Source organism: Melozone crissalis, unplaced genomic scaffold, assembly GCF_028551555.1.
Source record: "Melozone crissalis strain CALT ecotype California unplaced genomic scaffold, PUWL_Pcris_2 ptg000006l_1, whole genome shotgun sequence".
Classification (NCBI taxonomy): Eukaryota; Metazoa; Chordata; class Aves; order Passeriformes; family Passerellidae; genus Melozone; species Melozone crissalis.
The window spans coordinates 12,958,610-12,984,891 of NW_026535784.1; the positions used below are offsets into that span (position 1 = coordinate 12,958,610).

The following is a 26,282-nucleotide window of genomic DNA, read 5'->3' on the forward strand; positions in this document are numbered from 1 at the left end:
ATTGGAAAATGAATCCCAATATTACCAGTTATATTGTGCCTGTGCCAGTCTGACCCTCGCTGCTGGGCCAAAGGCAGCAACTGTGGTGTATCATCCCAGAGATACCTTGGCTTGCTGGAGGTTGCAGCAGGGCACTGAACAAGTCCAGGCTTGTTAGGAACTCGTTTACCTCAAGAGGAAAGCTTCAGGCAAATGGTGAGGAGAAAAAGGAGATGGATTCTGCTGGAGGGTTTAAATCCAGAGGTTTATTCCATGGTTACAGAGGTCTGGATGTAGGCAACTGCTCCAACAGAATCCCGGCCGCATGGCCTGATCACCTTTTTAAGCTCCCGGAGGCAGGGGGAGGGGAGGGGACAGGTGAGCCACCAACCAGGTGAGAGGGGCCGGGTCTCGGGGGAAGATGACACCCAGACAGGCCAATGACCCCTGGGCCTGAGGGGCATCCTTTGAACTTGACCAACCACACAACACCTTGCTGGAATGTTAAGCCTGATTGACAGGACTCACTCAGCATGGTGGCAAGGGGGAAGGGAGAGAGGTATAGGCATACCTGGGGAAGGAAGTTTACAACACACTGCAACAGATGGAGAAGTGGGACATTTCTTGACCAGAGTAAAGGCAGATCATAAGTGGATCCTAGGTGACCAGGCACTAGTCTGAGGCTTTAGCAGAGCAGAAGAGCATCTTTCATCTACAGCTTCAGATTTAACCAATTTCTTCTGGAAAACAAATGAGATGAATTTTCCCAAAGACTGCAACCTTGGACACTCATCATGAATGCACCTCGTTAATGGAGTATGGCTGGAGTAAACACAGAGGAATTCAGATTTAATCCAAATGACAGGACTAAAGCAAAATCTATCCTGTGCCTATATGAAATCATTTAGACACATGTGAAAGCCCACTGAGGAAAAGGGTGTAAATATCAGTGGGCGTGTTCTGGCTCCTTGAGTCGCATCCTTTGCAGGTGGTTTGGTGGTCTGGCTGCATCTTCCTGACCCTCAAGTAGCTTGTGGCCAAGAAATGGCATTGTAGGATGCCTCGCCTCAGGGACTGCAGGGAAGCTTGCAGCCACTTGTGCTCTACTGTCATTTCTATTCCTTCTTCCTGATCATGCCAAATGGAGTCTTGCTGCCAGACTCAGCCTTTAGCTTCAGTAGGGCTTCTTTTTTCTGCTTTGCTGCAAAGTAATACTTGGCTCTTTGGCTGCCTGTCTTCCTGCACAGTGTGTTCATGTGGAGGATTCATTCTTTAGCTGAATTTATATAAACTCTCTTTGTTGTTTGAATTCAGCATGCAGTACTTGTTCCATTCTTGTCACCTTTAGAAAATGATGTTTTTCCCCTGCAATTCCTCTGTTGATATGAATGATGTTATCCCTGGGAGGCTCTGCTTTATAGCTGGCCAAGAACAAATAATTAGCAGTGGGCACAAGTACGTTTCACTTCAGGCCTTGGATTGTTGCTGTTAGCCAAGTCTGTTGCTTTGTTCCTAAAGCAATGATGCCATCTCATTGCAGGAGCTTTTTCTGGGATAAATTTGGGTGTTACACAACAGTTCCTCTGAAAAAAGCCTACAGCAAAATTCTTTAATCCATATTACAATTAAAAATAACTCCTGAAGGAGAGGCACAGCTCTTGAATGTGTTCATCTTTTCTGATGCTTTTTAAAAAAATGTCATTGATTTTTCTTTTTCCCTTTCAGGTTGTTGATAATGTTAATTGTGTCACTGTGAGGAACGTCAAATCATGGAGAGTTTGGCAGGTGGCACATCTATGCTCAGCACTAACACCATTGTCCCTGCTCTGGAGGGAGAGCAAGACAGGAACTTGGAGAGGGAAGGAGCAGAGCAGGAAATGTGCAGGTGTGACTGCAAACATGTGGAGAGCAATGCTGCCATCAGCACCCTCAGGGATGGAGCTGGGATGGACACGCTGCAAGAACAAATGGGTAAGACCTCAAACAATACATCCTGGTGCCTCTGCTCCTGACTTCTTGTGCTTGAATTACAGGGCTTTTTAAATGGTGCACAAGCTGAGAACTCTCATGAGTTTTTCACAGAATCACAGAACCCAGATGGGCTTCTTTGGGAATACAAAAAGCAGCTATTTTTCCTCCATAAAAATGCTGCATAGGTTGGACTATTGAACAATCTACAGTGAAATTCACTTGGGGCAGGCAAATGGGTTATCTTTTAGTAAGATAAGAGGAGATGAAAATTATCAGAACCCAAGAGCCGGGGTACTGAAATATAAGTTCTTTTTCTAGCACTTTTTGTTATATCTGTAAGATTCAGAAGCCAAGTTTCTATTTTGATGTTTTTTAGTTCCTTTTTCATCAGAGGTGTACTACTGCCTTTGTGCAAAAGAAAATCTACTTTGTGGGGTAAAATCATACAAGTCAGAGGGACTTTTTGGGTAGAGGAGTGGAGGGACATAGGAAGGTGGCAATTACCAGGCTCTTAGTTTACAGTAGGCTCAAGAGTGTTCTTAATGTGAAAATACTTCCAAAAATCATGGACAAAAACCTGCTTAATTTAAAAGTATATGTCCTGTGACTTGTACAATATCTTTCTGTTCACAACTGCAACATTTCTGACATCAAAGACCAGGTACAAGCATCCCAGGGCAGTATAAAGGTTCTCTTTAGCTTTCCAAGAAGTATGCAAGACATTCCACCCAGCAGGAGTTAATATTAAGTTTTTTAACCTAATTATAGTACTTTAAAAACTTTAGACATTAAAGAAATACAGTTTGAATAGCTCTTACCCTTTCACTTAAATTTAACAGCAAACTATTATTTGAAATTAAACTGATGAGTAATTCAAATGCTTGCTGATAGCCTTTGCCTTTTCCTAAAAGTCACAGAAATGGATGTTAATGTCTTGATAACTACCTTTCAAGAAAAGTTAGTTTTTAATATCAAAATAATAGTGATAATAGTTCACATATCAAAAACATATGCTAATTTATTGTTCTTGTCAACTATTAAATGATTATATAAATAATAACATGTTGTCAAAGTTTTGACACCTTCTGTTTGTAATTGTGACTAAAACCAGAAAAAGCAGAACGACAGGTAAGTCTGGTCCCAGAAGCTCTGGGGGACTTAAATTTAGAACATTTCTTAAACACACTCAGCTGGCTCTGTGGTGAGCTTATTATCAAATTTCTAGTTAAAAGCAAGCATCATATAGTCCATATTAAGAAAATAAACCCCAACCCCAAAGTTTCTGTCAAACACTCAACCAAGACCCTACAAAACTAAAGCGTTTGGGGATTTCAATTTCTAGTTTGAGTATCTGCTAGTAATAGGCCTTAAAGACCATGTTTTTAGTGCTTCCTTTCTTTGTGAGATGGGAAAACCTTTTATGTATCCTTATTTATTTGCATGACTTTGTTCATGTAACATTCATAGATGCACTTGAGGGAAGATGCAAAAAGACTTTGAAATTACCATGCCCTGCTATATTACAGGGTTTATTTTAAAAGCAGAGCTTCATAGGGTAATGTCTTGGGATACATGAAAATTGCCTCAGAAATGTTCTAGAAAAAACAGAAGATCTATTTCTCTTTTATTCCTAGAAATATGAAGACTTGAGAGAATGGAAATGGTTGTTTTATCAGCACAAAAACATATAATTCCCCAAAGGAGAGGAAGAAATATGGGTTAAAAAAGGCAGATTACTTTTAATACAAAACATACCTTATTTGTGATATTTTCCTGAAACTTCAAATCACTTGATTTTACAGTATCCCCTCACAAGTATTACATACACGTATAACAGATGAAGTTGTTTTTCTCCATGTATTAATTGGTACAAGGCATAGCAATTTATTCCACTGAAGCATCAGTGGGAGCCATTTTTAATATAGGTGTAAGGGAAGAGAAAATTAGGTCTGACTCTTGCTCTCTTCCAAATGAGAATTGCTTCCTGAGAACCTTTCTTTCTACCAATTCTCCATCTTGAAGTTTCACATCAAAATGATGCAATAAACATTTAAGTTCCCCCTCCAGTCCAGGAGGAAAGAAATATTCTGCAGATAATTTTTGTGGGGTTTGGGAATTATATAGCAGGAAGGGGAGAAAATAGTTATTCTGTCTTAGAAATTATCTGATGCATCAAATGCTTTGAAAGCATGGGGTATTTTGTTGGGGTTTTTTTCAGAATATTTTGTATGCTTAGAAAAGGCACATAACCATTCCTTTCATTTATCATAATAGAGTGTTCTCCAAGTGAAAAATGCATGAATGTCAGTTCAAGGACCCTTTCCAGTCAGGCAGAGAATTTTCCAACTGGTAAGGCATTTTTTCTCCCATCCTATCTTTATATTATAATGATTTTCTCACGGCTTACTTTTTATTTTTGAGATAACTCAACTATGTCAACATTTGCAGTCAGCACTCTTGTAAGTTTTATACCATTTCATGGCAGCTGTGAAGTGACCAACTTATGCATAAGATTTGTTGAGAATTTCTCACAAAAAGACAGAGCAACTGCTATAAAAACCAGAAATAATTTATGTACAATTACAAAAAAATATAAATAGAAGCAAATAAAAAAGTTCATAGCTTATTTTGCATATGCCTTTCAATCCTTCAAATGTCTTATGTTTTTAAGTTTGTGGCCTTTCCAAGTATCTTTTTTTATTGTTTTAATGCTATATTTTCAGTGAAGTGTCAATTGAGTGCAGTTTTTCAGTAAGTGGGTTCAGTAGGCTTCACCTCTGGAGGGCTGATGGCAGGCACTGTGAATTGAGGGTCTTGGCACATTTCCCTTCTTGTGCCATCAAAGCCAGCACTGAGCTGTTCCCTGCTCTCTGGTCTGACCTGACAAATCACTTCAGTGGCAGGCAGTCTTCCCCAGGCATATGGTTATTTCTACTCAAATTATTTGTGCTTTATGTACCTGCTCGTCTTGCTGTGTACAGAATTTGGGTCTCACAGACTGCTTCTCACAGAAGCAGACTGGAGATTAAAATGGGGTTTTAGATCATATTTCATCTCTATATTTCATTCCTATTATTATAGGGGTTTTTTGACATAACTAGCTGTATTTCTGTTATTTTAATTAAATGTAAGAATTATTTCATTAACTTTCTATAAAAGTTAGATTGTGTCTACTATTTTATATATATATTCTACTTCAGAACCAATTTGGTTAAGTAAAATGAATGTGTACATTTTTAAGTCAGTCTTCTCTTGTGCCAGTATGTTTTATATTTTTATGTTTTCAGGTAAAATGAAATGTCTTTAGCAGTCAACACTTAAATGTCAACACTTTAGCAGTGATCTGAACAACATTCAGAGACTCTGTTTTGTGTTCTTTCTACTAAAAATTGACTATATGACCACAGCTTAAAGGGAGAGGCCTTGTAATTCAGTAACACAGGTTTATATTTCTGAGACGCACTTCTTGACCTTACAGTAATGAGTAATTTATGCAAGTCATGGTAAAACTGGAGACATGCATAGGAAGCCCTCTGAAAATGGAGCAAGATACAGCATATTAGACTAGAATGTGGAACTCAGTGGAGGTGGAATATTTTAGTATGCACAACAGTCCCATATTGCTGGAAGTGTGACCTATTTACATACTTTGCAGTTGGAATTCTTCCTGACTGGGTATTATTGGCTTATATGTGCCCATCTGGGTGTCTGAAAATTTATGGTTTACTGCTATTGAGCTAAATTAACAAATTAATTTGGAATAAAAGCAGCTTTATCAAAGATCCTCTTTATGTGAGAGAAGCTGGCTGGAGCTGTAGTAAAAGCTTCTCATACCCTTAGCTGTAGTAAAAGCTTCTCATAAACAGATGCCAAAAGCTTGGGAATCGGTATCTAGCTGCTTTCAGATGTGCTGGGAAAATTATCTAAGTGAGCTTTTGGTTGGACCATTTAACTTGGTTGGCACTGTTCAACCAGCTTAGTTGAGAAACAACTTTTACAATATTTGATTTATAAAAGCCTTCTGAAGCAGAGGGGGTGACATATCAGAGAGCTATGAATTTAAGATTAGCATGAAAGGTTGTAACATGCTCAAGTATTTGTTGTGGTTCAAGTGGTTTTTTTTTTTTTTGGTGATGGCAGCATCTGTTTGCTTTGATTTCTGATATGCATGGAATATTTGGAAATCTGAGCATGTTTCCAATGCCCAGAGCTGTCTAAATTGACAAATTACCAATCTACTTGCTTTTACCATTTTTTTTTCCTTCTCCATCCATAAATATCAGTTGCCTCTCAAAATTGTTTCATGCTAGGCTCCTATGTCTACAGGATAACAAAAATGTAAAAGAAACATGCAATAGATCATGTACTGTGTGCCTGTCTCTGAAGCTGAAAAAAATATGTCTTAATGTGTATTCTAAGGTTTTGAGGCTTTTTCTGGTTCTCCAAAGCCAATTCACAAAGCTTGTAGTACTGAAAATGGATATCCTCCTGCAGATATCTCCTTGAAGTTAACAATGGTCAAAAGAAAGAGTGGATGTCCTGATCCCAGGCTCCAAAGACAGCTCAGAGGGCACCTCCGTCTTCTGGAAAATGACAGCAAGGAGGTGATGACTGTCTTCAGTGTAAGTCAATTGCTTGGAAATTGTTTGATTTATTCAGATAACCACCCCCCTCCCCCCCACACACACCCCCGTGCCACTGAAATAATCTGCAAGGTATTTGGGTCCTATTTCCATCTATATGCTGGGTGTTTGAATTTGAGTACCAGTTTCCCATGGCCCAGAAACATTTAGGGGCTTTAGAAATATTGAATTATTGAAAAAGACTGGAACATCAAATTGATATAAAATAAATAAACTCACCGTAATAAGTAATTGAATGAGTTTATTTTAAAAATTTTCTGTTTTCATTTCTATCAAGGGAAATAATGGGGCTTTGATTTATTTTAATTTGCCCTTTGATTGACTCATCACTTTAGCTTCTAGACACCTGGAGTTATTTTGCATGCTAATTTCCTGGGAAGCTCACTGCTAAGCCAAAAAGGAAGTCTGAAAGAGAATAGCCTAAGCATTGGACTTCCTAGGGCTAAATGGTCATGACTTTAAATAGCATATGATTGTTGGCCAAATTTTATTACTCTTAAATTTTTTTTGTACATGGGAAACCTGTCCTCTACAACCAGGGAGGTTTACTTTCAGTATAGGTTTGTCTCCTCCTTCGTCTTGAAAAAAAAAAAATACCATTTAACCCCTGGTGTGTCTTTTTTTTGTCTGTGCCACAGGTTCCAGCCTCCTCCACTAGCAAACCAAACTAATGAAATCTTAATTAGTTATGGGTTTTGACTAATACAGACACATGTTTCTACACCCTTTTCTTTTCATGTGTTGTGACCACCCTACAACCAGGCTGCTGACCTTGTGGCTGTGCAAGCAGTCTGTACTTCTGCTTCTCTGCTCTGGGTTGTGTTTCGAGGGAGAGGGAGGAAGGGAGATGGGATTGGGAGGCAAAGGAAAAGAGCAAACAAATGGACTAGATTAGAAACAGACTGGAAAAGGCTTTGAAGGAAATAAGACTGATAATGTTAAGTTTCATTAGAATGTTGTTTTGATATTCAGCAGTGCATGAAGCCCCTGAGGCTGACATACTTTGGCACGTGTTGGCAATTTATTAATAGATTTCAGGCTCTCATTAATATGTAATCTGGTGTAGAAAGGTGCATGTAGAAGATCAAAGCAGTAATGAGACACTCCTGATGAAGAATTCTAGGTTGAACTTTTATATTTTAATGTGTTCAGATTGTGTGAATTGAAAATATGGATGTTATGCAGAATTAATTCAGAGATTTTTAAAATTGTGCTGTAACAGTCATAAAATCAGTGAATCAGCTCCATCTTACTCAGATTATAGAAAAGGTTTGAGGGACAATTTCCTCCCTGCTACCTTGAGTTAGAATCAATTTCTTGATCAGTCCTTCAATTTTTTCGAAGTGTATTTCAATTTTAACATGATGGAAGTAAGGGTACAGTAGCATCACATCTGTTAGCTTTAAATTTGATTTATTGTCTGAGATAGTGATTCAGATACTTGTCTCATAAATTACATAGTTCTCTGTATTTTCCTGAAAGGCAATAGCCAGCATCACTGGGGAGCCCTGCTTTTAAGCTACAAACTGGAGTGCAACCAGACTCTATATTACCCCTCTCTGTCTAGAATCCATCAAAATGTGGTTTTCTTTCACCTATTTGAAGGTTTATGTAGTTGTTCCTCTTAGCATTTCTGGAATAACTTAAAATTCATCATCACCACTTACAATAATCATTGCTTATCTTTGTAAAAAGTCTAATTTAATGCTATTCTAGCAATGTGGACCAGTACAAATGAGGATAAAAATATCTTACTGCATCTTTAAAAAAAGAAAAATTATACTTCAGTGTATTTTGTTTTAACCAAAAAGGGTAAACTTGGAAATAAATATTAATAAATAAAAATTTTATAAAGAGTGACTATATGAGGAAGCAGGTTCAAAGTTGCATCACAGGAGCTGCATTTTTGTGTGTGTACAGAGCTCTGAGAGTTTTAGTAGAAACTAAAAATTTACACTGATCAAGGGAGAAATTTCAAGTTAAAAAAAGCCCCAGATTAGCTCCTTTCCACTATTTAATATTAATGCCCACATGTCTGGCAAAGCAGTTCCCATGCTATAAAACCACTCTGTGTGGAGGATATTCTTGGAAAGAACTACTATATGCTTGCCTATATAGACATATTTGACTATATGGTTATGCATATGACTATACATAGACATTTCTGATATAGAAACCTTCAGTCCCACCCAGTGTAGTCTTTATTTCCTCTGTAAATTAACTTCACTGAAACTGTTGGTACAATTGCTAAGCAAGAGTCAGATTAAAATTTGGCTCCCTGTATGTTGCATGTGTATGTTAAAGAACAGATAACTCTTACATATAAAATTCTGGATTCTTATTTTTTGAATCTTAAGTGTAATCTAGTGAGAAATTGTGCTTAAATCTGGTGTAATTGTAATTAAAGTATTTGTTTTGATTTTTAGGAGCTTTCTGCCAGACTCCTGTCTATTCACAGTGATCAAGATTTAATAGTGGTGACATTTAAAACTTTTGAAGAAATATGGAAGTTTCTAACCTACCACTCCCTGGGTAAAGTTGTTTCACTATACAATAGTTCAGTATGTTAATTTGTGTTCAATTGCACACAATTTTTGTGAATTTGTTGAACACAATTTTGTGATTTATACATTGTGCATTAAGTAATAATAGAGTAGTCTCTAACGCTCTGAAAGTTTGTATTTTTATGTAGTACTCTAAAATGGCAAACAAAACAAATTGGGTTTTCTTTTTCCTAGGTTTTATAAATCATTGCATGGAGAATTTTTTCCTAGACCAGTCTTTCTGGCTATATTTGCAAGAGGAAGAAGACACAGGCATTGAAGTCTGTATAAATGAAAAATCATTAAATTTGATGTACAGAAGTCTGCTAGTACAGGAAGGTAAGAAAGACTGTACATGCTAAGGCTAGGTTCAGGGAAGAATCTTTATTTAAAATCCCCAAATCAGACCTTAAGACCTATTCAAGTACTTAATGGAGGTGAAGTTTAAATTTACTCACTCCAAATGCACATTGTAAAGAGAAAAGAAAGGAGCAAACACAGATTAGGTTCAGTGAGATCATGAAGGGATTGAAGAAATTCATGTGCAGCTGGTGCATAAATGGATACAAAAGGATTAGGGAGTGATGTACATTCCAACTTGCTTAATATTATTGTAGGCTCTGGAGGATGTGCAGAAGGATTATAAACAGTTACCAGTGCTTCCCCTAAATAGCATCACCTGCTGGTACTGCCAGAGACAGGATGTTGGGATAGGTGGTGATTTATTTCTGCAATAGGAATGTGCAGAATTGTAGCAGAGGGCTCTGTGCTTCATTAAGACATCATCTCTACTTTTTTCCCCTACAGAAAGACACACTAGACAGAAATGTATGAATATCTGACAATCAGCAAGAAAATTCTTGACAAGCATCAGATTTTCAATTTCTAAATTATTATTACTGATGCTCTTGAAGCCAGTTTTAGGGTTTATATGACACTAAAATATTACATAAAATGACATCTGCTCAACTGCTTTTATTTTAGGATCTTTTTTTGTTTTATATCCTGATAATACGATAAGAAAGATGATGGTTACAGACAAAGAAACAACTTCTTTTGAGACTGGGGCTTTTACTGAAGATGTGACAGCTGGATCTGTGGATAGTGACATGCCCATGTGGTCTAATGCTTCCCTGGAGCCATTGGAGCCTTTCCATCAGTAGGTACCTGACTCTACCTACCTATTCCATATACATCTAATTCACATCTGCATGTCTGCCTAGGCATGCCTCTACCTCGGGCAGGGAAAAATAGCAAGACTTTCTCAGTCTGGTTTGTTTTCTTGAAGTAGCAGTACTTTTACTACTAATATTAATGAAACCACAAATGTGTCTGAAGTGTATGGGCAGCGCTGAAATTGAAAGCTAATTGTGGGAGGGACACATTTCAGTTTTCATATGTATTTTAAATATGACTGTCACAACATTAAGTGAAGTGTTCCATACACTAACTTCAATTTCTTTTTCTGCTTTCAGGTGGTTTCTTAAAGGGTATTCTAATCCCATTGATTTTTCATATAAAAATGAATCTAAATCAATCAAAAAAGTTGGTAAGAAACTTCATTCAAACATCAACATTAGAGTAACACCAAACTTACTCTATGCTTCTGCTAGAACAGACTCTAAAAAGTTCAATAATTTTTTTTTCCATTTTATTAGAGTGGGCACATAGCTTTCAAAATTAGTTTGCAGTAAAATTAGTGAGACTATATATTTGTCTAAGATTAAATTCCAAAGAGTCAAACTCTAAAGTCTTGTCTTTCTCCTTTTTCCTCCTAAATGCTACACAAGGTAGTACAGAGTGACTGAGTTGAGGATGCCTCAGAAAGTACACCAATGCAATTGTGGATCTTTGATATGTGTGCTGCTTTTTTTCATACTGCCAGAGAAATAAAACTTATACAGATGGTTTGAGGTTAAAGAGCAAATATGGCTTATTTTCTTCCATGATTTCAGTTTTAATACTGTACTGAGTGGTATAGACCCACATATATCCCATAGGGTTTATTTTAATTGGTTCAAAATTGGTTCAAGTGCTTTACTCTGGCCCAAGTTCAGAGCCCTTTATAAGAGGGAAAGTAAGGACTTAAAACATTTCTTTTTGCTCCATTATGAATTATGTTAGAATTGTGAGGCTATTTTAGGCTTTGCTTTCTAATGGGAAATGAGGATTTTTATGCTATTTACAGATCAAACCAATGAGGTTTGGATGCTTTAAATCTTGTCACAGCAGATATTCAACTCATAGGTTCCAGGAATGTCTTTTGTTAAATATACTCTGCTGAGTTGCTGTTCTATTAAGTGTATTTTTATTGTTAAATGACTTTATCTGCAAATATTTATCTCCTTATTACACAGCAATGGGATCCTGTCTAGCTGTGATGAATTATGAAAGTATTGTATCAGAAGAGCTGAGTTTCCAGCAAGGGGACAAAATTGAGATCCTTGGCTACTTCATTGAATGCATGGAATGGTTTCTTGGAAGACATGTGTTTACTGACCAAATAGGTTTTGTAAAGACAGGTCATGTTAAACTGGACTTATCTAGAAATAAGTGAGTAATATATATTTCTCTCATAAACAAAAATAACCTAGTCTATAAGTCTCAGTTTTGAAATGCCAAACATTAAATTCAGGGTGTGGTTCTGTTTTTTTTTGTTGTTGTTTTGTTGGGCTTTTTTTTGTATTTTGGGGTTTTTTGGGATTTGGTTTGTTTTGGGTTTTTTTGGTTGGTTTTGGGGTTTTTGTGTTGTTGCTTTTATGTGAATTGTCATAGCATGTATCAGTCAAAACTGCAAAGGAATTGGAATATCAAGTCTACTTAAATATTGCAAAATATTATCAGTCTGTATCTGAGTTTCTTCCTGGGAAAAGAGGTTGTTGTACTTAAATAGGTTCAGTTTCTACTCTTTGACTCACGAGATACAAGCAGCTTTACCCTCACAAAGTATTCTCTTGCTGGTCTCTCAAGATCTCTGTTGAAGCATCCAAGTTCTGGGTTTTTTCCCAGTACCCTTAGTTATATGCCTTAACTTGCTTCTAATGGGACCTTTGCAAACAGTTGCTAATAATGCAGACTGGTGTCTAAAAAGGGTGTATTTCATCATGCATTGGCACCATGTAAATAGGCTGCTCTTATTAATATGCCTGAACTGTTTGCATGCTGAAACAAGGAGTTCTTAAACGCTGCTTGCAGGTCCATTTCATATGTAACTTAAAGCTTATATTACAAAATCAATACCATAAAGTCGTTCAAGACTCATGCTTCTAATAAATACTCTCATAAAATGCTATCCAATGACATTGACACAAAGCTTAGTCTGATATGGCAGAAACTGTTAGTTGTTAGCATAGTTACTATCAGTTTATATGCATTTTTTATACATTGACAGAAACTAACTTTGAGCACAGCACAACCAATAATGTAAAGATTGTATTAGTTTCTCTAACAAGTTCATATGTGACTGATGCAGAGAGCTCCTTAAGCCAAATCTGCTTTCAGGCACCTTCAAAGTCACTCCTTTCTTTGCTAGACCGCGAGATCTGGATTTTCTCGAAGCTGAAGAGCTATCCTTTTTTTCAAAAGAAAAAAATTTGGAAGAAGTAGTACATTTGTTGAAACAAACCTCCATCACAGATGTTTGCTCTGTGTACAGAATGGGTAAGTATGAGTTTTACTCCTTTTTACTGCACAAGGTACGTTGTGTAGTTCACAAGGTGTAGTTCCTGTACCCCTGTTATAAAATTATTTCTTCAATGATATCTCAGCATTTACACCTATTTTGAAATATCTTCATTATCAATTGGATCTTTGATATGGCATGTAAAAATCCTTTATATCATCTTTGCTATTTTTCTGCTGTTTCAAGGCTTTTTCCAGCAAAGGATTTGTAAATGTTTTGTATTTTTTTTTTCTTTTCCCTGAATGAATTTAAACAACAGGCTTTTAAAAACTCTTATTGTGCTGCACAGATCTACAAGCTTTTACTTGACTGAATTACAAATTATAATTTCACATGGCTGCATTGTATAAAGCAGTATGTTCACCCAAACACTGCTGGCTTTTTGTCTTGGGAAAGGTACCACAGCCTAATAGTTATTGACAGCTCATGCAAACACACACCTCTTCATGCTTGATTTAATTTTCAAAGATATAGAAAAGTAGCAAAATCATAGTCATAGTAACATAATCTCTGATACAGCTGTTATTTCTCTGTGCTGTGCATAGGCAATTGGGGTAACTGGGGTTTCACCTTTATATACTTACTGCAAGGCAGGGTGATGTAATGATGCCTTGAGAAGGCCAACCTAGAACAGAGAGTAGGTGGAGCTAAAGAATAAAGTACATGTCCATTAGGAGGCCTCAGTAGTTTCACCTTGGGCAACACAAGAGCCCAGCCAGGGTTACACGGCAGGTGAACTCAAAATAGTCACAAAATGGGTGACCAGTCATGGGGTCTCACACTTTTATAAGTTTTGTTCCATTAGCATATTGGAGTTAATTGTCCAATTAAAGCTCCAGCCCATGAAGTCCCATCCTTCTTGTTTTCTCTCTTCACTCCACCATTGTTTATGCTCTTGGGCCTGAGATCTGGATGGGTCATCCTTGGCCCCCAGCTAGAGAAGGAATTGTTTTGTCTCACTACTCTCTGAAGAGAGCTTACTGTCCCCTAATATAGGGGAAGCCCAGACCCACACACTAAAGCAGTACAGAATCTGAAAAATAGAAAAGCTAAAACCTGAGGCATCAGTAATAGTCTTGCTGAACTGAGGAGAGGCAGTGGTTTCTTATTCCACCACAGGCTGTTGGTGATGCATTTGCTTGCCCAATACCTCAGGAAGTTTTATCTCCATTAATGCCACCCTGAGAGACAGAACTGTAGGCTCCAGGTTCAAAGGAGCTGCAGTGTAGGTTGGAGTCAGGCATGTTGGTTTAATTCTGCAAATCAGCAGGGTGTGTGTGTGAGTGTGAACAATAACTAGGGTGTGTCAGACCTGCCCTGGCGATGTGCAAAATGCCGGCACATCTCCCTCCTGTGCCCTAATGAAGAGCCTGGGAACCAAAGCTCAAACTTCTAAGGTACTAAAGTATGTCAGGGGTTAATGGACATACTGCTATTTTGCTGCTGCACATTTTTCTCTACATCTCCTCCCTAATATTTGTAAGTAAAACCTTCTTTTGCATCTTCCCAAGCTCATAGTATCATCTTTGCCACTTTTCTCTTAAACAGCTCAATTGATTCTCATAACTCATCCAGAACAATAATTTTCAATATTCACTTGATATTTTGTTTTGTGATCTGACTAAATGGCTTTTCAATTCTTCCATCTACATCAATCTACTGAGAAGTATTTACTTATGAGCACTTCCCTGATTAAATATTTAGAGTATTAAGTTACAACCACTGTAAACATCTGTGGCTTTCATCCACCAAAGTCAGAAAAGCATTTATAAAAAGGACTTCCAGAAGTAAACAGTCAGTGAGAGGTTGTTCTCAAAGGCTAGTAAAGTAGCTTTCCACCAGCTTAAATAGAGCTTAAATAGGTCTGTGAGCCTCTGCTTTTGTATATATCCTTCCTACCCTTAGTACCACTTCTATTGCATCAAATGTATGAAAGACAGTGAAAATATTCCTGAAATGCATCATGACAAATTAAATTCTTTGAGAAATATCTGCTACTCAAAATAGTAATTCTTAAATGCTCTACAGATGCACTGTGTTTAAATGTAAAGCTAGATCTATAGTTATAATGTCTATAGAATCAACCTAAATTTTCTAAAATAAGAATGATGTTTTTTCACCCACCTGTTATTGGAATGGCTACAAAAATCTGACATTCATCTACTAAAACAACCCTAAATAACTTCCCCTGCCACTTATCTCCATTCCCCTGGGAGTCACACTAAAAGTATTAAGGGTTCCTTGCTACCTCATTTAATGAGCAGGTTGTGGAGAATGGTCATATCTTTGCTGCCCACTTGTATTTTAATGCAGCAGAAATGCCACCGTCCTGCAGGACAGGTTGGCTTTAATTCTGACCGTGATGTGCTCCCCACCTTACTGAGCAGAGGTAACTACTTGATGATAGCCATGCACAAGCAGTGAATTGTGTCAGCAGGAGGGTAAGCTCCTGTTAGCTTTGGGTCAGAATATTTATTTTCTTCTAAATTTCCAGGATCTATCAAATTCTTCTGACTTAAAGAATTATCAACTAAATATAGTCTTATTTTAGGAGATTTGAAATTGAGAAATGACCAAGATACTATAGCTAAGATGATTTTTTTTCTTTCTTACAGATGAATTAGAAGAACCTGAATTTCAGAAAGCTCATGAATGTGGTAATACTTCATACACATACAATTTTTACAGAAAATTAATGAGATTTCTGATATTTTGGTGTCTTTGCCAGCTATTCTCCTTCTAATGTCTCTTCGTATGTTAATTTCTTTGTCTCATTGTTTGCTTTCTGAGATTTTGCTTTAACTCCTTCTTACTAGGTTTTCTGTAAGACATTGTGGGTTTTCAGTGATAGCAAATGTCTTTCTTTGGACTTGCTATCCAGCTGTAAATTCAATGACTGACTTTCACTGATGTGACACATTCACCATCTCCCAGCCCCTCCACATTGTTTATCAAGGCAAAATACTGCTTATGGGGCACCTGGCAACTGCTGAGTTTGAATTCCAGCAGATTTTTTTCTTTTTTAGAAAACTTTGACCCAGAAATAGATTCCCCAAAGGAGATATTTAGTTGAGAATGCAGAATTATTTCCCTTTAGCATTTTGTTGCTAAGCTGTCACTATCATTACTCATATTGTAAAACATTTTCCTAAACAACAATTTTTATATTTGTGATTCTGCTGCAGTGTCAGAAATGAGATTCTAAGAGAATTGAGCTCTAAATCTGTGACTTCAACAAGCTCCTGTTGATCTGCAGCTGTAAATTTAAGAACTGACTATGACTGTATACTCCATCCCTAATCCCTGCCCTATTAACTGGCCTGGAAAACAGTGGGAGGATTAAGAATTGATGGCATATCTGCCTTTATTATATTTGTAGGTATTCAGTGATGTTGTCACTAGGACAATTTAGATCAATGGCCAAATCTGTTGCCACGAATTGGTAATTTTGTGAAAGATAATCTGTGCCAGCAGAGAATCAGGGCTGATATTTGATAGAAGAAATCCTATTACACAAAATGCTGGCCAGGACAGGGCAGGAGAACAGAACCTTTGCAGGCACCCCCAAGCACAGTGAGACTTGACCAGTTCAAACAGCACAATCCTACTCCCTGCCCTGGCTGCCCTGCCTGAGCATGCTGTCAGGACACAGGCATACCCTTACTCAGCATGTATCATTTCCCATGTCTCTCACACCTTAAGTCCAACTATGCCCTGACCCTAGGGCCCTTATCCAGCCTCCACTTCAGACCTTGGATCTTCCTAGATTTCCTTCTGCTTACCAGCTAGTCTGAATAGTATTTCTTGGGCAGAACAGAGAATATACACTGACTGTATTTTTGAGTATACACAGACAAAAGGCAGTTTGAATTAAGACTGAGTTGGATTAGTGTTGGATCAGGCCCAGGGCCTTGCTAGACAAGTGCACTGATCACTAACCTGCTTACATGTGGCATATTGTGTTTATTAGCACTTCTCCAGTCTCCCACACTTCTCCATCCTCCTTGCTATCTTTTTACACCTTTGGCTTTTCTCTAGACATTCTGTTAAGAAATCATGGTATGCTTACATAATGTTTTTGTAACAGCATCTTCACTGATGAATGTTTTAGTTGGTCTATCAAAGGCCTTTGTGTGCATGCATACAAGAAGTTGTGATCTGTAATTTATTTTTAAATTTCAGAAATTACATGCTCACCTTCTAGCCCAGGATCCACTAGCAAGAATGGCAAGATAGAAGAATTGCTGAAGAACATCAAGAATTTGGAGGCCACTCAAGCTGAAGAGCCAGCTGCTGAAAGGAAGGAATCTGCAGGCTCTACAAAGACTGAAATATTTCCTCTACCTGAAGGTCCTTGCTTCCATATATGTCAAGAAGATTCTCAAGCATATGACATCTTTGAGCCATTGTTACTCTTCTTAAATAGGAAAGAGTATGAGAGCAACTTCAAAAGCCTGTATAATTCCTCTTATTCATTTACAAATAGCATGTTTTATGGATTTTCAGAAGAAGAAGAACTGGTTAACTTTTTTAGATTAGCAAGGGAAGCAGCAAAGAAAGCAGGTCTGTCCTGGGCACTAGCAAGGCTATGCTTTCTCTTAGGCAGGCTCAGTGTCAAAAAGCTGAAGTTTTCCCAAGCTCGTGTGTATTTTGAGGAAGCAATGAGAGCAGTAGCTGGAGAGTTTAGTGATTTGTACTTTGTGATTGCTCTTTATACAAATCTAACAGTCATCTACTTGACCCAGAAGAACAAAGAGAAGTGTACTCATATTTTTGACAAGGCTGCATCTCTTCTCATGGGAATTCCTAACTACATTTGCAGTGCTGACCTGGAATCAGATATACTGAAGTATGCTCTGAAGAGGACAATTTTGAGCCAGAATAAACATGCAGAGGCAAGGGCATGCTTTCTGCTGGCAAAACATTACAGTGCACGCAAACAACACCAAGAGGCACTGCCATTCTTGGAAAGATTTCAGCTGTTGCTCAATGACCTGGGTTTACAAAACAGTTTATCCAACCACTGTTACTTCAAACTGGCAGAGTCCTACCATGAAAAGTGTTTGCCACACATTGTACTAAGTTGCATAAAGGTCACCTCTCCCCAGAGCTCCAGTACCTTAATGGATTCCCTGAAAAGGATTGATTTAGTCATCAAAAATGCTCCCAGACTATATGGCCTGAGAAAACTCAGACAAATATTCCCATCTCAAATTGCACCTTACCTCATACAAGCACTTTCTTCTGTCTTTACCAATGAGGAGGAAGGACTGTGCAGCACTATCTATCTCAGCTTAGCAAAGCTGTACAGCCACCACAAACAGTATGAAAAAGCCATTGCTTATATGATGAAAGCACTGGACTCTGCTTCTGCTAGGCCAGAGGAAACTATCAACTATTTGGTTTTACTTGCTTGGCTATACATTCTTTACAAGCAGTATGAAGTGGCTTTAGCCATTTTAAATGCTGTTGTAGGCTCTGCATGGAGCAGTCCTCAGCAGCTTGGCATTGCTTACAACATGCTTGCCATTGCTTTGAAAAGGACAAACAACACAAAAGGAGCTGCTGAGAGCTACTACAAAGCACTGCGTCTTTCGGAAGAGACTGAGGTGACCCATAACCAAGCCATAGCCCTGGCCAACTTTGGGGCACTCTGCCTGCATGCAGCAGCCAGCAAGCTGGCAGAACATTATTTTATAAGGGCAGTTAAGCTATTCTCCAAGCTTCCAATTATGGACTGTGGTCAAGATTTTATCCAAGTCCTCCTTCAGCTGGGACGTTATTATGTTGGTGGAACCGAAAGAGAGAAAGGAAGGTTTTACTATGAATGGGCTTTTTTAGTTGCAATGGAGACAAATCATCTGGAGAGTAAGTATGTCTCTTATACTGGTTGGGAATGTTAGTTATACATATGTGTTATATCTGTATTTAGAAGATTAATATATTACTTTGTTATTTTTCCTGCCATAACTGAGTCAGCTAATGCAGGTAAGGTGACTCTATTACTATTTTATTTTGGAAACGAAGGTTGACGTAACCTCTAGCATTTGTGAAATTTGGGGGTGAATTAAATGGCAGTGGGATGATTCTAGAAATCATTAGATTCCTGTATCTTTCATTACCTATGCTGAATTTGTGAAACAGTGAAAATGAATAATTTTAAAATTAATTCACTTTCATTTTAAAACAGAGATTCATGTTTGTATTTCCAATCTATTCTCCTAGGTCAGCTGCAAGCAATTAAACTGCTGTGTCATTTCTACAGTACAATTGCTCCCAATGAGACTCAGTGTGTCATCTACAATGAATATCAACTATCTTTAGCCAGAAAGATGTCCAACAAAGTTCTGGAGGGACAAATTTTAGAAACTATTAGTCAGCTCTATTTGTCTTTAGGAACAGAAAGGTAAGACATGCTGAATGACTTTTTCTTTCATTCTGATTTTAGCTTCTTCATCCTGTAAAGGATCTCAATTTTTCTGCAAAAGCTGTGTATGACTGATTTTTTTTTTCCTCTCTCTGCTTTGGTAATACACTTTATCAGAATTCAAAAGTCCAGTGCTAATGGAGAATGTTCTTGTTTCTTTTTAAGTAACTGTAATCTCTCAAGGGAGACAAGATGTTCTGAAAGGATTAGCACTACTCCAGAAACCAATTTATTTTTAAAATCTTTGTAAATACATTTTAAACCTATTATGTTATGCAGCTTTTGATGATTGCTATATCAGGTGATTTGTTTTCAAGGATTTTTGCAAGACTTTTTTTTTAAGGCACCAAAGGATATATTCCAAACAGGTCAGGCATTAAATTGCCTCTATGTAAGTGTTCCCCTTCAAGGAGGGGCTTTTTTCAAAACTTACATAAGTACAAACCAAAGTGGAAACCTGCGTAGTTTTGCTCTTCTGCAATTTCCATACTGCTTTTATTTTCCAAATACCAAATTTTTGCTCTGATCTATTGAATAACAAACTGCAAAACTTAAATTATAGTAGCAAGTGCTGAGGAAACAGTTTTCTCTAATAATATTTAGAGTGTTTTTTAAGGCTGCTTTGTCTGATTTTTTTTTTTCTTGCTGTATTTCAAGGAGTTACTTTTGATTCAGATATTTTCAAGCTTGCCTCAGTAAGGATGCAAAAAAATTTCTCAGTCACGGAAAGAGAACAGATGCCTATTTTAGCTTTAAGTGCCTGTAGTCTGAGCATCTAACATGCTTAGTAGGTCACCCAATTTATTTTGCTTTGTTAGGGCTCTTTAATGGTATAATTGGTGACCATCCTTTGGAGACACTGAAGACAAAGGAGTTGGTTAAGATTTCAAGCTGCCTGGAATTTGCAGAAGGACTTCCCTAGCTGGAGAAGCAGCTGCTCTGTGTGCTTGTAGTAGATGTTATTTGTATATCCAGACTGGCTCTCAGATATTGACTGTATAACCTTAGCATGCCACCAGATAACAGCACAACTCAATATGGTGTTAGACCACAGTACCCCAGTATTCCTTGTGTTAGCTGCCCTGAGTAACGAGGAAACTCAGCTCTTCCAACATCACAGCTGTGCAGCTCATGGTCCATTTTAATACGTTTGTGTCTTGTGCTCAGAAGAAAATGCATTGGGTCAAGGTGATGGGAGCCTAACACAAGATGGAGAAAGATTTAAGATTTCTGGGTTTTCTATGTCTGGTATAAAGCACCACAACATCAGTAAATCTGGTAATTTGAGTGCTTCTAGAACAGATCATAACGTGTCCTATTCTCCTCTGCCCTACCACTCTTTCCAGTTTCTTGGGTTTTTTTTCAACAATTGCTGATTAGTCTCAGTTACACTTAAGTCAGATGTATGGATTATAAAAAAAAAAAAGATGTGATTTCTTTGACATTTTTAGTAAAAATCCATATATGATAGAGTTAAAGATGACCAAAGACTTTTCTACTTCTCACAAGTTTGAGGTAGAGCAAGGATACATATAAACCATCTTGAAATAAGATATAATAGGAAAAATGTATGAATAACATAATATAATCATATATATTCTGTTATATATATAACAATATAATAACAATCTAACAGGAAATGTAGATGGAACAAAAGAGGGAAAAAAAGAGTTCTTTAGTTACTAGTGTTATATAGCTGAGAAATTATAATTGTGCCCTAAACAGGGGAACAGAATGTCTTACAGCAACATTTCTTGCTATGAAGAAAACTGTTTGCAATTCTGAAGAACCTTTTGTGATTAGCACTTTTCCTTTTTTCAGGGCCTACAGGTCAGCTCTGGAATATACCAAAAGAAGCCTTGGAATATTTATAGATCTCCAGAAAAAAGAGAAGGAGGCATATGCTTGGCTCCGGGCAGGAAAGATCTATTATGTTCTGAGGCAGAATGAGCTTGTGGATCTTTATATTCAGGTACATTGTCCACACTTACAGGCATGCACGTGGTATCAGTGTTGTGCAGGTGGCATGGTAAGAGTAAGTAATTAGATATAAAAATTCCATACATTTTGCCAATTAATGTTCTGATTATTTAGTGCCACCATTCATGTAATGCTCAGCAGGAGAAGGAGAAAGTCTCAGCATTTTCCTCTGCTAATCCATTTTAATCTGTTGCTTGATTCTGGAAGGATTTTGGGCAGTGACATTTCTTAGTTCCTGTTAATTCTGTGTGTTCCTTCCTGCAATTACATGACACAGGCATGCTGCCTGCTGGTGGGTAACAGAGAATAATCACCTTAGCATGCTGGCTTGTGGGCCAGATTCCCAGGAAAACAGAGGAGCTTCTTTAGGAAGCATTCCACAGCATCTGAATTTTTTCTGCTGTGGCCATGCCTAGTATGACGCAGGGCCAGCTGGAGCTGCTGTTGTCTTTTCACGTGTGAGAGAAGAGGCATGTGTGCTGCACACCTCTGTGCTCAATTAGAAAGAAGGACTTTTATTAACTGAATGCAATTTGAAAACTAAAGACAAAGCCAGAGCAGGATTCTTAACCTTGCCTTTTGTAAAAGGCACATTTTTCATTTTTATTTTCTCTGTCAATAACTGAGGATCCTGGTATTCTTGCTTTGCATGCTGTCATTTAATCCTTTTTGCTAACAAGATGTATTTATCTATGAGAACAGAGTAGTGGACCTGCATTTATTTACAGAAATCAGTTTACAGGCTTTTAAATCTGCCATTAGCAATATCTAACCTGCAATTTGAATTTATTTCTATGATATGTTTCATCTGATTCAAATTTACTATGTGACAGCTATCAAATACACTGCTGTTCTTAGAATGTAATGTGCTGACAAAGATAGCAGGATACTATTGCCAGAGAATGTAACCAGGTTTTTGTTTCTTCTTTAGCACCTGCCATTGGCTTGTTCAAAGACAGGTTACAAAAAAGGGGCATGTTCACATCAAATACAGCCTTTCTCATCACTATAATAGGAGAGAAAATAAAAATATATTTTTAAAATTGCTAATACTTATGATTTTTTTAACCATGTAATAAACAAGATTTCATTTTTTTCTTTCCTTCCCCATTCCTTTTTTACTTTTCAGGTTGCTCAGGATGCTGCTCTTTGCACAGGAGATCCAAATTTAGGAATGGAATTGTTTGAAGCTGCTGGAGACATATTTTTCAATGGTACTTGGGAAAAGGAGAAAGCAGTGACTTTCTACAGGGTTTGTGCAGTTTTTCTGCTGCATTGATAGTTATGTACCTCCCACCATAGCAGGTATTCTATAAATGCTGAACCAAAAGATGAACCTCTCAGCAAACTGTTCCAGTGAGTACTTGTCATGGTGTTAGCAGATATCACCTGTTTCAAATCCACTTCTGGTTGCAAGAACTGTTCTCAGCAAAGAGCAAGATGAAACCAGAAATTACTTGATTTAATATAAATGAGAGCTGTCAGTGCACATCTTGGGGTTCAGCCATACCTAAGCTGATGATGTGTGTTTCAGGACAGGGCTCTTCCACTTGCTGTTCAGACTGGCAACAAAACCACTGAACTCAGATTATGCAATAAATTGGTGGAATTGCTGATGAATCTGAAGGCTTATGAAGAAAGTCTGGAATATGCAAGAGTAGCTCTTGTCCTCAGTGTAAAATTAGGTAAGAACAATTTCCATTGTAGCTGAGTATGAGTGATACCTCTAAAAATACAACAGAACTCTAAATTTAGTTTTCTTCCTTTGCATTCAGTAATTTCTTGCCAGGATTTTATAACACTACTATAATTACTATTTTTTGCTTCTATTCAAGAATGAGCAATTTATTTCTTAGTCTTCTAACTTAGGATCAAATGGAAAACCTTTGGTAGACTACAGAATCAAACCTGGAATTTTATGTCCAAACTGAGTGTTCTTCTAAGAGCTAAGATACAATACTCATTAATAAAGTAGTCCTAAGAGGCTTTTGAGAGTACTTTCAAATTTGCCCAAAGCTCTGAATGTGAACAACATAAGATGGAAAAACCAGAAGTTATAGGTCTTGTTTCAAAATGACTGTTCAAGTTTGGCAGCTGTTCAACTGATTAAGAACCTTCTTAACCCTCCGTACAAACACACAGGCCATTTTGATAAGTCTGAAAATGATCTTTTTGTCATAAATTTTCACGTAAAATATATATTGGAATGGTCAACGGAGTCTTTATTCCCATTAATGTTGTCTTTCGTAATAATTCATTTGTATTCTTTGTAAGTATGCACAGTGTGCATGTGTGTATATATATATATATTATAATAATTACATTCATCTTTAATGTCTGTATTTCTTAAAATCCCAGGCACTGTCAAATCCAATTGGAGAAAATTCAGAAATTTCATAGGATTTTTCTTGAAGACCAGGTTTTGACCATGTATCTCTTAAGCAAATGTGTTGGGTTTTTTTTTCAATAACAGTTCAGCAAATTCAATATAGAATTTTTTAAAAGTAGCATAGATTTGAGTAGTCTGTCTCTTTGTTTACATCCTGACTTCTACATTATCTCATTAGGAAATCAGCTAAATGAAAGAATAGCTTACCATCGCCTGGCAGACATCCATCACCATTTGGGTCACTGTGAACTGGCTGAACACTTCTATTTAAAGGCCTTGTCCCTCTGTTCCTCTCCTCTGGAGTTTGAGGAGGAAACACTCTATTATGTCAAGGTGTACTCAGTCTTAGGAGATATTATATTCTATGACCTTAAGGTAAGAAATTTTAATAACTTGTGTAGCAAATTTTTATAATGAGTATATTTCATAGAATCAGGTTTTGCCATTTTCTGGTTTTGTGTCTTTGGAATGTAACCAGTAAATTGGGAAAACCTCAAAAGCTCAAAATCTATACTATTTTTATTAGATACTTACAAACTTGAGCTCTGCAGTCCTCTTGCACTGGTTGTACTATCTTTGAGCTTCTTATTTCAGGACCCATTTGATGCAGCTGGCTATTACCACTTGGCACTGGCTGCTGCCATGGACCTGGGCAATAAAAAAGCTCAACTGAAGATTTACACCAGACTTGCTGTGATCTACCATAACTTCCTCGTGGATAGGGAAATGTCGCTCTTCTTCTACCAAAAGGCAAGAACCTTTGCAACAGAGCTGAATGTAAGGAGAATAAATTTAGCTCCTGATCGGTGTTACAAGAGTTCATAAGCATTTTTGGAAAATGCAGCTGAACTACTGCAGAAGTACCTAAGGAAATACTGCACTGGCTTTGTAGGAGGATGCAGGCTGCATTCAATGACTCATTATCTGTGTGCTGTAATGTTGAGCTCCTCATCCCAGACTAAATTACCAGTTTATATGACAGTGAATTACATTTCATTGCCTTTAAGATACACAGTCTTGTTCTTGTTAAGGATCGGTCTGTGAACTAAAACCAAAACCCAACAGTCTCTTTTTTTAAACTACAATTTTCTTCACTATATCTTTCTGCCTTGATGGATATTGGAAAATGATTAATGCATACATGCAATGAAAAATATTTAATAAAGTGTTACAGCAGAAAAACCACACAATATGAATTGTGGCTTCCTTTGCCTGACTTAGTTTTATTACATTTTTTGACATCAAGTAAATGCATCTGAACAAGCATGTTAGATGGGCTTGAGAATTGGTTTGACCCAGTTCCCCAGACACCACTCCTCATTTTCTGTCAAATTCTTCTACTGCAGTACTTATGGGAACTAGCTTTATCTTCTAATTCAAAAAAACTTACATACATATTGTACTAAGATCTAATTGGTAGAACTGAAGGCTCCCATAATATGAGCAGTAGTTTTGTGGATTTCAGTGGTCATGTGAAGGCCTCCCTCCCCTATTCTCAAAGAAAATTTAAGTGCCCTTTTCAGAACTGTCACTATTGTCTGCAATGACTTATTACAGCTTTTCTTATTGTGTTACATAGAACTAAATATTTTTCAGAAAAATTTGTTATTTACTTTAGTTACAAAAGAAGTCAATTTTGAGATGATGCCTTTTTAATCTCTCAAGAACTCTACAGAAAATGCTGATTTGTTTTATATTTAATGGATACTACAAAGAAAGGAAGTATGAATGTTTTTGGAAGTTGCATGTACAGTCTCAGAAACCAGATGGGGCTGTTGGCTACATATTATGTTTGTTCATATTGTGAGGTCTGGGGAAAGGTAAAAAACACACCTTAATTTGTTTTTTTTCAGAACTCTATAGCTATGTAATCTATTGCCTTGGTTTTTTGCCTAAGAATCTTTCTTTTTCTAAAATCTGTCATTCAGAGCATGCTCTGAATTCTTTCTATATATATATTCAGGAATTTGATTTTTGTTGTCTTTTTGACCTTCAGAATTCTTTGTCAGTTTTACTTATTTCCTACACGGAGAGAACATATATATATATATATATATATGCGTGTGTGTGTGTATTATATATTATATATATGTGTGTGTGTATGTATTATATGTATATTACATATCCATGTCTGTATATATAGATCTAGATATAATTGAGATACTCTCCAGGGAAAGGGAAAGTGCATCTTTTTCCTTGGTTTTTCCATGGTCTATATAATGGATAATTGCCACTATCATGATAACTGTGACCTTTTAATTACCTTGAAGCAGTGTGATGACGGAGCTAGTCAGGGTAACTCACTACAGTTCTGCTCTTAGCCCAAGGTCCAGAAAGCAAAGTGGCATTTTAGATTAAACACTGTATTTGCTTTTTCTAGAAGGCTTTTTTACACAATAAGCATTTTGTTTGCTTGTTTTCTCTTCTGACATAGTAAATTTGAAAGTTTTAGTGTAATGGTGTCTTAGGAATGACTTGATGACAGATTCATGCTGGTGTCATACTGTCCCATTAAGCATGGGAAATTAATTATCCCACATGCTCTTGACCTGAAAACTCAACAGAATTTCCTGTGTGGAGGGATAGAATGTAAGAAAATAGTGCAGAAGGTAGTCTCCCACCTGAGGAGCTGAAGCTGTACTAATCACCAAAGATTAGGAACAGACCT

The 26,282-nt window shown here is 37.2% G+C and overlaps 1 protein-coding gene across 1 annotated transcript; it reads left to right on the plus strand.

The window, feature by feature from the left end:
- Nucleotides 1–1,748: 1,748 nt before the first annotated feature.
- Nucleotides 1,749–24,439, plus strand: SH3TC1 (SH3 domain and tetratricopeptide repeats 1). Its single transcript, XM_054295738.1, has 17 exons — nt 1,749–1,950; nt 4,225–4,299; nt 6,445–6,572; nt 9,020–9,125; nt 9,332–9,475; nt 10,121–10,295; nt 10,612–10,685; nt 11,494–11,689; nt 12,669–12,796; nt 15,434–15,475; nt 17,001–18,686; nt 19,044–19,224; nt 21,049–21,217; nt 22,355–22,477; nt 22,760–22,910; nt 23,793–23,989; nt 24,209–24,439. The coding sequence occupies exons 1-17, from the start codon at nt 1,749–1,751 to the stop codon at nt 24,437–24,439; spliced, it is 4,008 nt and encodes a 1,335-aa protein (XP_054151713.1).
- Nucleotides 24,440–26,282: the final 1,843 nt, after the last annotated feature.

Excerpts from the sequence above, each read along its gene's own strand:
- SH3TC1 (XM_054295738.1), top strand. The coding sequence starts at position 1,749 with ATGGAGAGTTTGGCAGGTGGCACATCTATGCTCAGCACTAACACCATT. Across the intron at positions 18,687-19,043 it reads GGAGACAAATCATCTGGAGA|GTCAGCTGCAAGCAATTAAA; the intron begins GTAAGTATGTCT and ends CTATTCTCCTAG. Across the intron at positions 21,218-22,354 it reads TTGTGGATCTTTATATTCAG|GTTGCTCAGGATGCTGCTCT; the intron begins GTACATTGTCCA and ends TTTACTTTTCAG.